This window comes from Triturus cristatus, chromosome 9 (genome assembly GCF_964204655.1).
Source record: "Triturus cristatus chromosome 9, aTriCri1.1, whole genome shotgun sequence".
NCBI lineage: Eukaryota > Metazoa > Chordata > Amphibia > Caudata > Salamandridae > Triturus > Triturus cristatus.
In genome coordinates, this window is record NC_140592.1 from 1,011,544,078 (window position 1) to 1,011,561,008 (window position 16,931).

At 42.2% G+C, this 16,931-nt stretch overlaps 1 protein-coding gene across 2 annotated transcripts in view; it reads right to left on the minus strand.

Annotated features, from left to right (window-relative positions):
- Positions 1-323: 323 nt before the first annotated feature.
- The window catches only part of TMEM63C (transmembrane protein 63C), a 537,448-nt gene continuing 520,840 nt past the window's right edge, over positions 324-16,931 (minus strand). For both annotated transcript variants that reach the window (XM_085626682.1, XM_085626681.1), the window contains 4 exons: positions 13,325-13,492; positions 6,716-6,831; positions 2,414-2,485; positions 324-1,222 (listed from right to left, as the gene is read on the minus strand). In XM_085626682.1, the coding sequence (XP_085482808.1) occupies positions 1,004-1,222; positions 2,414-2,485; positions 6,716-6,831; positions 13,325-13,492 (575 nt within the window). In that variant the 3' untranslated portion in view covers positions 324-1,003. The remainder of the gene's footprint in view (positions 1,223-2,413; positions 2,486-6,715; positions 6,832-13,324; positions 13,493-16,931) is intronic.

The following is a 16,931-nucleotide window of genomic DNA, read 5'->3' on the forward strand; positions in this document are numbered from 1 at the left end:
TCCCTGTCGAGGACAAATGTGAGTCCAACAATTGAAGATCCTGAACTGGTGATGGACATCCTTAAGCTGGGAAAGCAACTTTCACACTGCTACCAATGGCTCTGCCATCAACAGTGCAGGGGAAGGAGACAGGGCAAGACAAGAGGGCATCAAGGAACTGTCTACATATGAGGTGTTATTCATACATGCGCACACGTCTTTTGCACGCACAGAACATGCACACACTAAACATACGACTGGACAGTTTCTCACAAGCATATACATCTTTCCTGTCTCCGTGACACATTCACACTTGTAGACCCATGTTCTATTACAAGTACGCCTGTTCGTATTCACTTTAAGATTTCCAATCACATTTCAAAGGCAATACTAAAGGCTGTTCTGGTTTTCAATGTTCCACAATCAAATGTGGCCAGAGGTGCTTGCGAAGAGGGTGGGGGTATGGTTGTTGGGTACATTTCTCACTCCAGGGTCCTGGTACAGCTTTGGCCCCAGAAAAATAAAGCAGGTAAGGCAAGTGGAGCCGTCCTGCATACCTTCCCAAGGAGTGCAGGTAAGTTCAGGTAATGCTGGGTTGGTTATAAAAAGCAGATTTGCAAGAGGGTGGTGGGAGTGGGAGTGCAGCGTCCTCCTTTGCAGCAAGTCCGCTGTACATAGCGGAATGAGATCAAGGAAGCTGAGGGGCCTGGATTCTCTTTCAACCTCCCACCAATGTGGTACTAGCTTTGGCAAAGCCATCCAACCACGCAGCATGTAGGTGGTGGAAATCCCACAGTGCTGTCAGCCCTCAGTTCCACTGGGAGTGCATGAACCTTCCAATGCAGGTTGTGCCCAGACGAGGAAGAGTAGGGCCTGTGGGTTCATGAGGCACAGTAGCAGGATCTGTACAGCAGCTCAGGGAAGTTCTGGGGCAGTAGCTTTCCCTCACCAGGATGTTCAGAGTTCCCCATTTAGTTACACTTTCCTGCCAGGCAGCATGCAGTTCGGCTCCACCGGTGCTGCGCTATTGGTAGCTGGCATCAGTGTCGATAAGTGGCCCTGCACCATATTCAAAATGCTCATTCTCTGGGTCAGCCTCAAAACTCTGCAGGCCTTCCTCATCATCCTCGCTGTTAGGCGCAGGCTCCACGCGGTTGTCCATAGTGCCGTAGGACAGGTGTGCCGGTGATGCTGCTGGTGTAAGCCCCATTTCCGGCTCCTGAAGCACTGTAGCAACAAACATCTGTGAAAGCATGCAAAAGAGAATATATGAGGTTACTTATGGCATTTCGCAAGCACAGACCGCATTGCAGTGATAAGCGCTCATTCTCTTTAGACACATTCTAGAGACTGCAGCAAAAAATGTATTTATAACATTTGGAATCTACATTATATATTGCATGCTTATTGGACCGTGCTTATTGGCCCTAGAAACACCGTTTCTAGGGCGTTTAACTGTGCCCTAAGTCCTGGCGCACTTAGGGCGAGAAAGCAAAAGACACACAATTGATGGACGGAATGCAGAACAAATCAAAACATTCACCCCCAGTCAAGAGATCTGGGTTAATTCCGTCCATCAATTGTGTGTCTTTTACTTTCTCGCCCCAAGTGCGCCAGGCATATGCCCAGACGTGGATCCTGGGCTCACTGTGCCACTGGAATCAAGCTATCTTGACTGATGAAACCGGTCCTAGGATGCTTGTTTCCAGGCCAGGGAGGACCTGGCTTGGCAGTTCGGGCTGGACTGTTCCCATGAGGCACAGGGTCAGGACTGATTTGCATATGGCTGGGTCCAAAGTGGAAAGGCATGGTAAGCAAAACAATGATGGATTTAGGCCCAGATCTCTGTACTGGGGTGAATGTATGACATTGTTCTGCATTCTGTCCATCAATAGTTCTTTTTGCATTTGTCACCCCGAGTGGACCGGGTATGCTCAGACGTGAGTCCCGTGCTCTCCATGCCACTGGAAACAAGCTATCCTGGCTGAAGAGGGGTGAAACCCCAAAACCGGTCCTAGGATGCTTGTTTCCAGTCCAGGGAGGACCTGGCCTGGCAGTTCGGGCTGGACTGTTCCCATTGGGCACAGGGTCAGGACTAATTTGCATATGGCTGAGTCCGAACTGGAATGGCATGGTGAGCAAAAAAACGATGGATTTAGGCCTGGATCTCTGTACTGGGGTGAATGTATGACATTGTTCTGCATTCTGTCCATCAATAGTTCTTTTTGCTGAGTGCCAGGATGTCACATTGTTTATGGCCTTAGGAACAATGCAAAGGGTTTTGCACTCTATTATTTAAGAGCAGTCAATGATTGATCTGAAACTTAACTTTCTCTCCCAGTGTGCTACATAAGACACTGCATGCCCTGGCAACCAGGGCAGAAAGGAGTCTTGGTTTGTGAGTTACATGGTAGAAGACAGCACAGAGACGTACGTTGGAGTTTGGTGTTGAAGAGACGCTGCTTCTCTCCAGGTCATTGAATGTCCCATCTGCCTGTTCCGAGAGCTGCAGAGACGAAAGAAAACAGACATCAAAAGATGGTTAGACTAAAACAGCTCTAAGTGTGTGCTCAGGAGATGGCTGCATAACTACCAGCAAACATTTGATACTGAACAGGCAACCATAAGGTTTCAGATTCCGAGGAACATTTATTCAACCCATTGCAAATATGTAGAATTGTATATGGGCCTGTAGCAACAACATTAAGGTTTCACACAAAGAGAACAGAGTGACATCATAAAAAGCGACAGTTTTGTCTTTGGAACTGCATAAAAGAACTGATCTGTCAATTTAATTGCGCTTCTATTCAATTTGTAAGTCACCCTTCATGCCTTCTTTATCACCCTGCTGAGCTATGCTTGTAGTCAAACTTATAAAGTATTGAGGTAGAGATGTTATATGACAGCCATAAATAACATACATATGTACATCGTGTCTACTATAGCCAACTTACACATTAATGCCATATCAGACCCACCACTCCCCAAAAACTTAAAGGTGCTTTGCCACATGCTACCTTCCTTGTTCAAATATTAAACAATACTGGTGAGCCTTCACCCACCTCTTTCAGGGTGCGCCCCCAAAAAATGGATCTACCTAGCTTCCTGAGGATTCCCTCAACTGTGCTTCACTTCCCTCTACAAATTAAGAAAGATTCCTGTCCTCCTACCATTACCAACCTCCTTCTGGGCTCTCCTGTTGTGGCAGCCCTTTCTCTGAAGCAGTCTAGTGTAGAAAGCTAGGACACTGGGCTACATCTTAGCCTGCAGGGCCTCGTATTCCCTGCTTCGGACTTCTACAGACCTAGGGAACTTATGAGAACACAGTGCAAGACCACGCAGCAGGTGCTGTCTCTCTACTGGTTCCCTTGAGTCCATACAGATTGCAGGGGAGAGTAGAAAATGTGGAAATGCGACTAAAGCACATGGGTGTCTTGTTTCCCTCAAGTCTGAGAAGCCTGGAATTTTGCTAAGTCCTAATTAAACTGGTTGTACTCTAGTGTACCCTTCTAATAGTTTTTAGAAGCAACAATAATCTATATTTTGTGTAATACCTTTCTATAACTTGACTATGACTTGGGATACTTGTCCTCTTTTAAGAACCCATTGGAACTTATCAAATCCTTATTTCGTGTAATGACTGACAATATCAACCCTCCTAAGATTGTTGCATGATGGCTAGAATCATGATCCATATATAACAAAAACTGCACCTCTACCAGACTTTGATGATCTGACCCTATAGCAAATTGGTTTAAATCTTTTATAGTCACCAAGAACAAAATGGTGTAGGGACATTAATACTATTAGTGACGATGTGGATCAGTTATAAGGGTGCAGAAAAATTATAATTTTGACTGTAGCGGGGTTATCTGTATCTTGTGGCATACCCGATTTTCCTCACCTTCTGGACCTTCATGCAATATTTGATATACATTATTTCCGAAGATTCAAGGCTAAGTGAAGGGGGTAGCCTATATCAGACCCGTGGCACTTTGGAGACCAATCTTTCGCTAAGTACGAGAGTACTGAACAGTCGGTTTCCTGCAGACTGAAGAAGGGATGGCGGAGGCTCCTGGCATAGGAGGTGAGAATGAGTTAGGATACATGACCTCAAATAAGTTACATTTTATTTCATTAGATATGTATGTCCTTTACATGACAGAAACAAAGCAAGTCCCACGAAGGAGTTATCAATCCAAAAAGTGTAGTTTCCTGCTATGATAACTTTACAAGAGGTGAGCTTAAAACATAACTGAAAAATGAGCCAGAAATGACAGATTATCATTAGGAGGGTAATTGCCACAAGCAAGGTCCATACACAAGAAGGCGAGACAGTGCTTTTGAAATAAAGTGTAAAATAATCACAGCTTAAAGTCATTACCAAGCAAAGGGTTTAATCAAAGAGCTCCTTAGTGACCTACATCTCCCTCTGGATTCTGAATAACAATCTAGATCAAAAGTTGGATACACCAGGATCAGAATGGTCACAAAGCCAAATGTTAGTAATTACTAATGAATTCAAGTATTTGACTATAACAAAACCATAGATTTCAGAAACTGTTTTTGAAGAGATAGAATATTGCTAAAAAGTTGCTTTAACCTGGTGTTTCACAGAAATAGTAGGAACGCTCCTCGTTGAATCATCAATCCCAGGTGGGGCTTACAAGTGTGAAGATACTTCTTTCACAGTCCTTGAAGAAATTTGTCATTGTACCTGATCACAGATATCCATGCTGCTGGGGTTAGGCCCATTCTCTTTTCAGATGGGACCAGACAGGGTTGATCTTGAAATGCTTGTGGTAAAGCTATTAAGCAACGGCACATGGCCAACATGAAGAGGCCTTCTACCCATGGTCTCACAGATAATGTGGCAAACTATGCCCCCCCCCCCCCCCCCCAGCTAGTGAACAAGAGAAACAAAAAGCAGCTCAAAAATCTCTCCCTACAAACCAGTAATCACCATCCAAGGACAGGTCCCAGGCATCAACATAAATGAGCCCAGGAGATCACTGTCTGCAGTACAGGTGATCCGCATCCCTGACCCAGGTGATCCTCACTTTCGTCCCAGCAATCCCCATCTGCAGCCCAGGTGATCCCCATTTGCTGATAACGGGGGAGCCAAAATAACCCTATAGGCCTTGGGCAATTCACTTTTAGCAAGGAACAAATGGCACTTGGGGGATAGATTCTACCCGTTACATCGGCAACAATAGTCTATTAATTACTATTCAACCTCTTTCACTTGCTTAACCACATGATTTTAATGTTTGTTTCAAACGACTACTCAAGATAGCTGTATATCAGTTCTTCATTTTCATTTTTCTATTTCAAAATAATGCCAATATCCATAATATTCAAGGAATACAAAAAATGTACACTCTGTCCTATTTTCTTTTTGAAAACAAAAACACTGGCGACCCACGTCATGCTTTATGTGCTGGGTCCATCTTATAGGTCGTCCAGGTGTGTATCTAATCAACACACAAGTCTAATAAATTATATATATGTTGTGCTTAGACTGGTGATCCTTGTATCAATATTTCTTTGTATCTGTTGTGACTCTTACGAAGAAACCGAAGCGTTTCAGCCAGGTGACCTCAGGACTCCTCAGTACTATACAAGGCAAGTGATTCCTTTCTATTCTGTCAGGTGCCTGCCCACAGTGCTCAAAAATCTCCCGGGTTCCCAATCATGGGAATACAATCCTTGCTATAACCATGCAGCTATCTCTCTACTAAAAATGGCTGCAGGCTAAGATTCTGTCTCATGCTAGCACTTGCGCTATCAATTGTATACACGAAAACAAAGTCTCTCAATCCTTTATCGGTGTGGGGTTATGGCGTCTTCTTCAATGACGCTCACTGTACTCTCACTGAATACGTGAGCACAAAAACTGCCGCCCGAGTGGGCTCGTTTGTTTGTGGCACACACCCACGCTTCCCTTTTGAAGATATCCAGCATAGGTGATCCCCATCAGGGGCAAGGTGATCACCATCCAATGGCCTGGAGTGAACACTTGTTAGACTTCTATTCACCATCTTCTGAAAATGATAATTGAACCAAAGGTCTTCAGACACATTTACATCTTCCTACCCTAGCTGGACTCTCTTGCATGTAAAGTAAGTTGAGGCAAGAATAGAGCTTTTCATAATTTTGCATTTGGGCTGGCTCCATGGAGGACTTCAGACGGGATTCAATTGTGTTGATACAAGGGAAGAACACAGGGAAGTTCACAGTGGTGCTGAGTCAAACGGCTCACTCCTGAAAGTGTGTTAAGGTGCTGCCACTAAGGTAGCACTTGGAGGATAGTGCTGTAAGAATGACACCAAAGGCATCCTCACGGTTATGTGCGCTATGATGCGAGATCAAAACTGGCACTACAGCGGTATGGATTGATAATGTCTTCTAAAGAGCTGTCAGAGGTTTGTTCATGAGTATACATATTCAAGGAATACACTTAAGGGGTTGGTCATTATGGGGGGTCCCAGTTGAACAATCAGTGTATCCTTCCAGTAAGATTTCAGATTGATCGCAGTCCTCATGGAAGCAGAATACAGATGCTATGGCTAGGTGATCATGCATCATTTTTACATTCCTGGTTCTAGGCAGACATGATGCAAGCGGGATTTATGTTATAGAGAGTGAGGAAACTGGGGAAACAAGGAGGAGTCCGGTAAAGGGGAGGGCAGTGGGAAGTGACTCACTGTGTTGCGTCTACAAGGCACTTCCTTACCTGATAGCTTGAAGACTTCTTACGATGTAGCTTCTTTAGACAGAGGCCAAACAGAGAGAAGAGGATGCAGCAAAGTAAGACGACAAAGGTGAAGAGGGTCACTGGACGTGTTGGACCTATTACATAGATAAACACATAACCATGATAAAAGTCAGGACTTGTCAGCATGTTCATGTGGTAGCTCGATATTTATTCTTGTGACAACACAGTTAACAACCCCTTAAAGGACACTCTCTAGAATAACTAATACACTTCTCTCTCTCTTTGGAAGAACAACCTTCTCTCTGGTATTTTGTCAGTGTTGGAGCCATGTGTTTTAAATCAAAATCTTTAGAATTACACTCCCGCCACTACAGAAGACGATGTGAGACTTCTTAATGCTGCAAGTCTTTGTACCGTATAGAATATACATAGTTGCTATGCTATTTGAAGCTTTGCTATGGTCCCAAATTCCATTCATTTGGTTGTTACAAGAAATCTCATTCAGAATCCAAAGGGTTTCAAGTCGCATCAAATGAAAGAGAAGCTCTTTGAAACCCAAGGTGGAAAACTGCACATTAGTGGCAGCTGGTCATCTACAATTTTAGGCTGTAAATAAACTTCCGAATCTCCTGTGCTAGAGGAGTCATGTACAAAATGGCCCAGAATTAACTTAGTCAGCAGTCCCACTAACTATACCATACAAATTCTGATATAATAAGTGGTGTCCTGCTAACCACCTCCATTATCCTCAGACTAGCCCTTCTCCTTAAACGTAACCCTTACAAAAACATTTACAAAAAAAAACATATGTCATCCTGCCACCACCACCCATCACCCGTGTGACACGCTCTAGAACTACTCTCCATAAAAGAATAAGTACTCTCTACTTTCAGTGCAAAAAGAGAGTACCATCACCATGCTGGAGGCAGATCTTAAAGACCACCTACTGCAATTCCCACAGAGCCTGGTCTATTCAGACCCAAAGCCTACGGTGAAGACTATGGATAGTGGTAACAGAAAACCAACAGCATTTCCTCGCCTCTTTCATTCTGTGGGAACCAGAAAGAGGAGCATGGCAGCAGCCAAGAAAGAGGAGCACAGCAGCAGCAAAGGTGGTGACCCATCATATGGAGATATGGAAGAGGCAAAAGATAACCAGGGAATTGAACAACATAACAGTGGTGAAAAACAGCTTTTGTTTTTCTGTTCTAGTGTAAGAGCCGCAAATAACTGGATTTTAAATTTGCTATTCATGCGGATGGCTTCCAATGAAAGTCATACACAATAATCTTTCTTGAGTGGTCTCAGCCCCAGAGTTCCCTAATGATTAATAGAGAGAGTTGGTCACAGAAAGGTTGAAGCTCTACAGCATTTCAAGATTATAGAACAAGTTACTTAACTTCAAAAACGCATTATATGGTAGAGACAGGATCTAGCCACAGATTCCTTACTTTAGAATTCTCCCACAGGTGCTAGACTGGATCTGGATTTTTTTCAATAACATGTCTGCATGTTGGAAGAGAGCGTCGAGCAACTCCTTATGAATGTCATCCACCTGATGCAAAATCAACGGAGTCTATATAGCTCCCTCGCAGATGTTAGTTATTTCGTGACTATTTTCTGTGCTCAAAATGTGGAGCCATATATCGAAACTGCCTATTGAAACAGTGTGCTAACATAAAAGACACCCTTGTGTCAAATAATCACTGAATTCTTATTTCAGAATTTGAATTTCCATAATAAACTCATTGAGACACAAGAGGACTCAGTTAGCAGAGCAGGAAGGATGGGAGGGTTGTTAAGGAATCTGCGGCTCGATCCGGTCTCTACCAGATAATGCATTACCGAAGGTAACTTGTTCATCTGATAGAGACATCTAGCCACAGACTTCTTACTTTAGAATCAGATACCAAAGAATACCATCCCCAGAGGAGGGTCTGCTAACTGAAATCATTAAAAATAAGTCTAACTAGAACAAAACCTGTCTAAAACAAGAGAAAAAGACCGGACATTCATAATAATGTAGGTGAGCAATAACATGCCCTACACATTAAAAACCTGTGGAAGGAACCATAGAGAAGTAAAGTCATAAGACATTAAAAAGCATGGGAATAAATGTAATCACATTAGCATGAGAAACTGTGGTATAAGCCAACTAACAATATGACTAGATAACTATTCACATCCTTAATAGGATCCAAACCCATGCATGCTCACAGCATAAGCACTTCGAAAGGACCACAGTAAGAAAAGTCATGAAGACTTTGAAAGCATGGGGATAACGTTACCCATGACAGTAGAACAATTTTGCCAAATGACCCTACAAATATAAAGCTATTTACCCACATATTCAGACTTAACTGCATGTTCGATACTTGTGAAACACAGATCAGCAGGTCATGCCATTGAACAATACGTCTTTGCCATATAGAGTTCTACCCAAGACAGACCTGCTCTGTGAACACACAGAAAGGTCCCTCATCCGTGGGGAAACATAATAAATGCTCTATTAAAAAGAGTCGAAGACAACAATAGCAACTATTGCCATAGGACCAGTCTTGCCCCTAGGAAAATCAACTACAGATAATACAAATACGTCTAGTATATCCCGAAGATATATACTGACGTAGGAGTAAAACAAATAACCGCCTATGTATTAACAAGAGGAAAAGTATAACTCCTAGATATAAAATAAAGCGGAGTAATCAGTCAGACAATACTGACAAACAGTATGGAAACCATAGTGGGCATCATACCATGTAGTAAAGCAACAGCCCTCTAAAATGTCAGTGTAATGTAAATTGCCCAAGACACCACCATCAAGCAATAGTAGTAGAAAGTTGAATAAGTTAGTAAGTATGAAAAAGACATCTTGATAGCTTAGTGAAAACCAAGGTTAGTGCACGACTCTACAATATGAATAGAGACCCATCTATGGATGATCCAGAAAAGGCATCCCATACTTCAACCGAAAAATATAAATAGTACTATAACAAAAAGAATCCAACTGATTTTGGATATTCCATCTAAACACAACACTCCACAAAGTGTGAACCTAAATCACAAACAATTAGTCAGTTGAATGATGTAAATATGTATCACCCAGAAGAGCAACGATCCTTCAATATAGTAATAAAAGTCTTCTACAAAAAGTATGTTATGAGGCAAACACTTATTCTCGTCATGTACAAATGTATAGGAACATCTTCAGAGAAGAAAAAGTAGGCCATTATAGTGAAATTTCCTTCAGAAAATATGGAAATCTTAAGTGATTATGCAAAGTGGGACATAAAATCAACCTAGAGGCTACGTCTTCTTGGAGACCTAAAACAGCAAGACGTAATCCGAGGAAAACAAAACAATAATGATCAAAGAACATTTATAAACTAACAAATGTCTACACGAATGTGCAGAATAAGCACCAAACTGTAATGGCTATATGACTGTACCTTAAGAGCAAAAACAGTGTCTTAAGGCTCACATGATGTTAACATCTTGGTCCCCACCTACTTAATCTAGCAAAAATAAGGAATCAACTATCATCAATAAGGAAAATCACCTATTGCTTAGATGTAAAGCAAATACCGGAGGTAGAGGTAGAATTCACTTATACTGGTAATATAGGCTACAAGCTACCTTTCTAGAGGACACAAGATGTTAATTTTTTTTTTAGACAGACACTCTGTGCTGTACAATCCCATCGATGGAAGATCACTGTATTAAAGGACAGCAAGACTAACTCCGACAAGGTGTAAGGTCGCACCAAAATGTCCCTGTAGGGGATACTATATTTCATGAATTTATTATATCTTAAGACAGATCAATTAACACTTGACAGAGTGGTAACTTATCTCCCCAATGAGGGTCTTTACTTCACAAGCTGAACGATCCTGGTTCAGCATATATATATCTATAACTACTTACCAAGCATACAAAAGATCCTCTACTCAGAGCACAGAATAAACCATAATAGTTATCACCTCTTGAAGATTAGCTCTTCTTGAGAGTGAAGAAAAACCTGTATGATCTGTGTATCAGGCAACAACTCATTATGGATCATAAAGAAATAATCACATGAAAAGCTGTCACAGAGAGACCGAAACTAGAAAGTCACCACTTCTAAACCTAACTGTAAATAGAATTAATAAAAACCTATTGCAGGATAGCAAGTAATAACTTTAAAGACTATGACTCCACTTGAAAAGAGTCCTTTAGAATAACTGCCCATATAATATCCTTTATGATCTTAACGAGTCAGAAAGGTTGATGACGATACATGTAAATCACCATAAATGTATAACCACTAACACCTGGATTACGCACTTCACTGTGTGCCATCATGAGGAATATGCCACTTATTCAATCATAACAATCCTCCTTCAAAATTCTGAAAGAATGAAAATAATGTTTGTTTTCTGACCAACAGCGATTTATCACTGTGGCTCTATCATTGATCATGGCTATCTGTTCCTTTAATTGTATTGTGGAATTCTTGGCTTAAGAAATAAGCCTAATGTTGTCCTAATGACGATTTATGTGATTTGAACCATATATCTTCCAATCACCCATTCATCCTCGCTCCAATCACGAATACCCACTCCTTTTCCCACCTAGGGGCACTGTAATCATGATAATGTTTGAATAATGATTTATGTGTGCAATCAGTGTGATTAAATAACACTGAGTATTGATTTACTATATATGTGTGATTTGAATCCTTTTTGGTTTATTCCGATTTTGATGAATTGTACGTTGGGACCACATATGATAATGTACTGGCCTATGGGATATAGCCTGGTCTACTGGCATTCCCATTACCGGCCTTGCCCAAGCTCCTAATACAATGTCATCTAGAGACTCATAAGGTAGAAGGGGCTCCACTCCTGTCTTCCCCTGGTGAAGTACATTCACTGAAGGGTCCGTGGATAGTTCCACCAAGGGAAGTTGCCAATCCAAGACTACACCTGCACCTCCTTAAGACTTTTGCATAAGAGGAACTCACCTCTGTAGCCATACCAGGTGGAAAAAGTAAGTCCAAAACTGGAGTGGACTCAATTCCACTTGTCTCATTCACAGTGTCAACCACATTCCTTCTACAGGAGGCAGGACAGTTGTCACAAGGGTTTTGATCCCTTATATTCTCTTCACCTTGAAAACTGACTATTCCCATAGGAAAAACAGTGACAGGTTGTCTAGGGACAAATGGAGAGCTGTCGGAAGCAGACAGCCCATTGGCGCAGCATCCAATGCTGTCCGACTACTTTGCATCATTGTATCGATGTCAGAAAGAGTAATTGGCTCAGTGTTGACCGGTACTGCCAATGTCATTGGATGCCCAGACTATGGCGCCGAAAGGTGCGAACCCCGAAGGGCTGTGCACTGGCGCAGTTACTGATCAGACAATGGATCCGGAGGGCCTGACTGATTCGGAGGGTGAACCCGCTGGCACAGATTCAGTTAAGACACCCCCCACCTGTTTGGGGCTAGAAAGCACACCAGAGAGAGGCGTAGGCCCAAAGACTTTATGCAGGGAATTATAATATTCACACATTTGATCCAAAGTCGCCCCGGATCTAGGGAAAACAGGGAGGTGTGGGATGGACTCTTGTAAGGACTCCTCAACTGGAGGTTGGGAGACTGCATCGGAGAAGACTGACTTGCACGTCAGTTTTGTCAGTTTCTGCTTTGGGGACTCCTTCGACATCGATGGTGAAGAACCCTCACACGAATGGGTCTTTGAGCGATCTATGGACTTCAAGGGGGACCAACGACTATGCTGGGCCTCTGCTAGCAGCGCCGCCTGATTTTCAAACGATGCTCCCTCAATGCCTTCGCCAAAAGACGACAACAGGAACCACATTACTAGGAGTTGTGATGTTCGACAAGGCATCACATACAGATGGTATGAGGATCTGTGACTGACATTTGTCTGCCACAAGATCCACAGGGTTTAAACCTTGAAAACTTTTCAAGAAAGAAACACACTGTTCCCTCGAAAAACTGTTGAGATGGGCGGAAAAAGGACCCCCTAACCCCTATGGATCCATGCTGCAAGCACGAAAAAGAAGGAAATAACATCGGCGAGGGGGTTATATATACTCCATTAACGTCACATTGGTTGGCTGCATGACGTCAATACGAAGTCGCGTGAGGCCCTCTTCCGACACGCAGACGTGCTAGGAAAACAATATCCGGATCCAGTGTCACGCTGGGGGAGGATTCTAAAGAAAGGAATCGTCAGCTAGATGGCTCCATTGGTTTACTTATTTCCTTCTACCCATCTCATTTTGCCACATGACTGGACAGGAATGAGTTGCAGACACTTCATGAACATAGATGTGTTTGAAGGCATTTGAAACTGACTAAATTATCATAATTAATTAAAATATGTTTAAATAGATATTAACTTACTGTAATACCATACCACCTGACTCCTTAAAACATGGCAACCACATCACACCACCAGCCCCTTTCCCACAATATCACAGACCCCCCCACACCAACCGAATCATGGAAATATTTAAATAGGTGGACAGCTTACCTCATGTGTGTTAATGACCCACCCGTGACAAGGACAACCCCACCTGGGAGTCTAGTGTCCATGCATCCCACAAGGCTGTGCCTTACCTAGCCGCAGAACGGAGAAGAAGAGAAGCCAAAACATGCAGAGTACTGGGGCCACAATCACTTGGCTGACGGCGGCTGTGTGGATGTTTTGGCTCAGTTTGGTCGGGATGTATGCGTAGTAGATGTTATAGCGATCCACTAAGTGTTTCAGCAGCATGTAGAGTAACCCTGTGCATGAGTAGGAAGGAAATTATCAGAGGTCATAGAGAAGTGACACAGTGACAACAAACCTATGTTGCCATATCTGGCAAAATACAGATTATTGTTGAGTAGTTGTGATAAGGCTGTTAAGATACAAGTTAATAGCTGAACTGAAAAACTGTCCAGCTTTCCTCATTTTCTTCAGGATACTCTAAACCAGCTATCTTTCAGAAAAAATTTAACACTTGGGTAATAAAACCTTTACAAGGAAAGAGCTCATTTCCAAATGTAAGGTGCTACACCCTTCATTTGCGTTCTGGATTTGATGATCGGCTGTGGCTTGCCTATATGAAATCAGGATATTCACAACAGGCCAGAGCCAGAAGAGGTTGTCGGCCTGGAACTGCAGGTCAGGTGCCGTCTTTCAGAGACACTGGCCTATAGTCCTCGTCTACATCTGGAAATATCTCAGTTTGGCTTGAGTACAAACTTAACCTGTGGTTACTATCCTCAAGTTGGGTAAATTAATTTTGCAACAGTGACAGAACTAGATGTATTGTCCAAGTTATATTTATAAACAACTTGACCCAAACTGACCGACCCTCAAGTCCTCAGGAGAATGACACAGTGCAGACATATTATTCTATTGTCAGGAAAGATGTGAAACTAGGACAGATTGTCTGCGTTTCATCCTTTTAGGGGTCATACATGGTGGGTGCTCGTCTCCCATAATATACATACACCTCTTTCAGACCATTACAAGGCCTACCTCCTTGTGACAGTTGAATTGCAAACATCTAACCAGAGCTATGCAAATGTCAGAGTGTGACCAGTTGGCAAGCCCCTGTGATGGCAAGGCTGTCCACTTCTGTACTTTACCGATGCATCTTGTAGCTGTTCAAGGTTGTGGTTGGGTATACTGAGAGGCTGCTGAAAGGGATTTGAGAACAGACTAGACTCAAAAAATAAAGACGACTACCATTACCACAGATTCACTTATTCCCACCTTGGCATCCTGGCTCTCTTCAATTTCCTACCAATGAAGCAGACCCAAATATAAAAAGAAAGAGGAGTGAAAGAAAGTAGCAACATACAGTCAAACTCAAGGAAAAACATTCCTTAAGATTTCATGGCCACAACAAGCATTTGTATATAAAAATGAATCTATTCTAGTGCATAATGTTGGTAGAAATCTTATGGTGCTGACAATGCTATCGTCTTACAAAGTTTGCTCATTGGCACAGATTTAGAGAGTAAATCTGAGGTCAGTTTAGTTGTTAAAAAAGTGTGCATGAAGGACTCATGGCAGACTCTGGTGCTTGCAACATTACTGGATACAGGAAATGATCCATCTTAAATAGTAGCCGTAAAAGCTTGCTGTCCTCTCCCTGCATCAAAGGAGGTGGCGGAATTTGAAGGCTCATTCCTACTTAGAGAAGTGTAAACAAGCCAACACTCAAGACAGTAAATTACTTTTGGTCAGAAAAGGACACAATGTCATTTGGTAATGGGAGATAGCTTTCTTCATTTGGGTGAAAATCTGAGAAAACCTTTAGTTTAGAAGGAAACAATGGGAATCCTTAACACCGTCTTGTCATAATTAAAGACAGAAATAAACCTTGTGCACAATGTTTTTGCCTGGTGGTTGTTGACCCATATATGTTCTCCTCCACCAATTATTTTTTTGTATTCATATTTTAGGGATTTTCATTTGTATAATTAATTTTTTCTGAATGGAACAGGCGCTCCCCTATAAATCCATCTGAAGGTCTGGGAGTGAGGGGGAGAAAACCAACGGTAAATACTATAATTACTCCCACTTGACCTATGTCGCTTTACTCTTGGCTGATAACAGCTCTCTGGGTCATCATCTGTTACACAAACTCATAAACATTATTTTTCCTTTTGGACTCCTTTTTATTTTCATTTTCTTTGTCAATTAATTATAAAAACGAGACAACTGTTTTCATTGGAATGTATGATCTAATAAATAGTGTTCACTTATAACATACAAACAATTAACATTAACATTTCATTAGGGAATGCTTTGAGTACAGTTTATATGAATCCAATACACATCACATTCCATCCTAAAATGACGACTTGAAATCTGCTCAGTTTACGTATACACAATTACCTTTTCCTTTACTCACACCACATTCATGTCCTCACCTGTTGCATCACTCGCACACATACTTCCCATTCATACACAGATTAGATCACAGGGGTGAATTATCAACCCTCGGTTGCTGTGTTGGTGACTGGGATGTCACACCATCCGGTCATTTTATATTTTTCATAGAATTACAAATAGCCGTATACATATGTGTAGCGAGGGACAGTTGATTACATTGAATGTGGCATAGAATGTCATTTTCACTGTCAAGGCATCTTACTGAGCTGAATGTCTGTTCTATATAGCAGGACACGGTCTACATCGCATGTTCTTCATCCACTATATCATATATACAAATGTCCGAATAATTGCACGCTTATGTCCATCGGAATAGCAAGTTATTTGTCAAGCTCTCCGTGGTGTTTCCTTTTCCCGTGTGTCCAGCTGATGTTTCACGTGATGAGCATGCAGTCAAATCAAAGGATGACGCAAAAAATGATATATATTTATAATAATCTAACAAACAAGGCCTTTATCTACACATCACTCCTGGGTCGGTGTGTATGCAGTGTATATGCTTCATACCCAGTACATCCGCGCTAAGCTCGTGAGCCTATCGTGATAGGCGCCCGCGCTTCCCTTCTAATGTCGTTCGCACACTGTAAATGTGCCCCATTTCCCCGTGGCAACCCCAGGCCTTAACCTGAGCCTGTATCGTTACGTAGCTGTGAGGCCGTGACCTCACCCCCTACATCAGGAATTGTTTCCCCTCTCCCCATTCATGTGTGTTAAATCCATAAGTATGGTATCCCAATACTGTGCAATAGGGTATTTGCATAATCCAGCTATGTCCTCTCTGTGTAGTGATGTGCTTTCGGCTTGTGCCCAGACTAGGAGCGATCTTGTCCAACTGTTGACAACAGAGGGGCCAGTGTGTTTCCATCTCATAGATATTAACCTCTTTGCCACAGTCAAGCCTAAGTCAGTAAATCGCGACGTGACCCTATTTTTCTTTGATCTAGGATAAAGACCTAATATGAAGACTTTCCATGTGCGCATGATTGTCCTGTTGGTGCATGTTGCAAGTGCCGTGATAACTTCTTGCCACTAAGTATGCAGGGAGGCGCAAAACCAGAGCATATGTAGGAGGTCCGCGTCTGTCTGTAGACAGCGCGGGCACCTAGTTCATTTATTTCTTATTAGCTTTTTTTTTTTTTTATTAGACATGCTTATTGTTCCCCCTCCCCCCCAATAGTAGCTTTCATCACTTCCCAAATTGTTTCAGGTGAGAAGATGGAGATGTATTTTATCTAAAGTAGTTAAGAATTGTTTTAGCAACTTTTTCTTTGG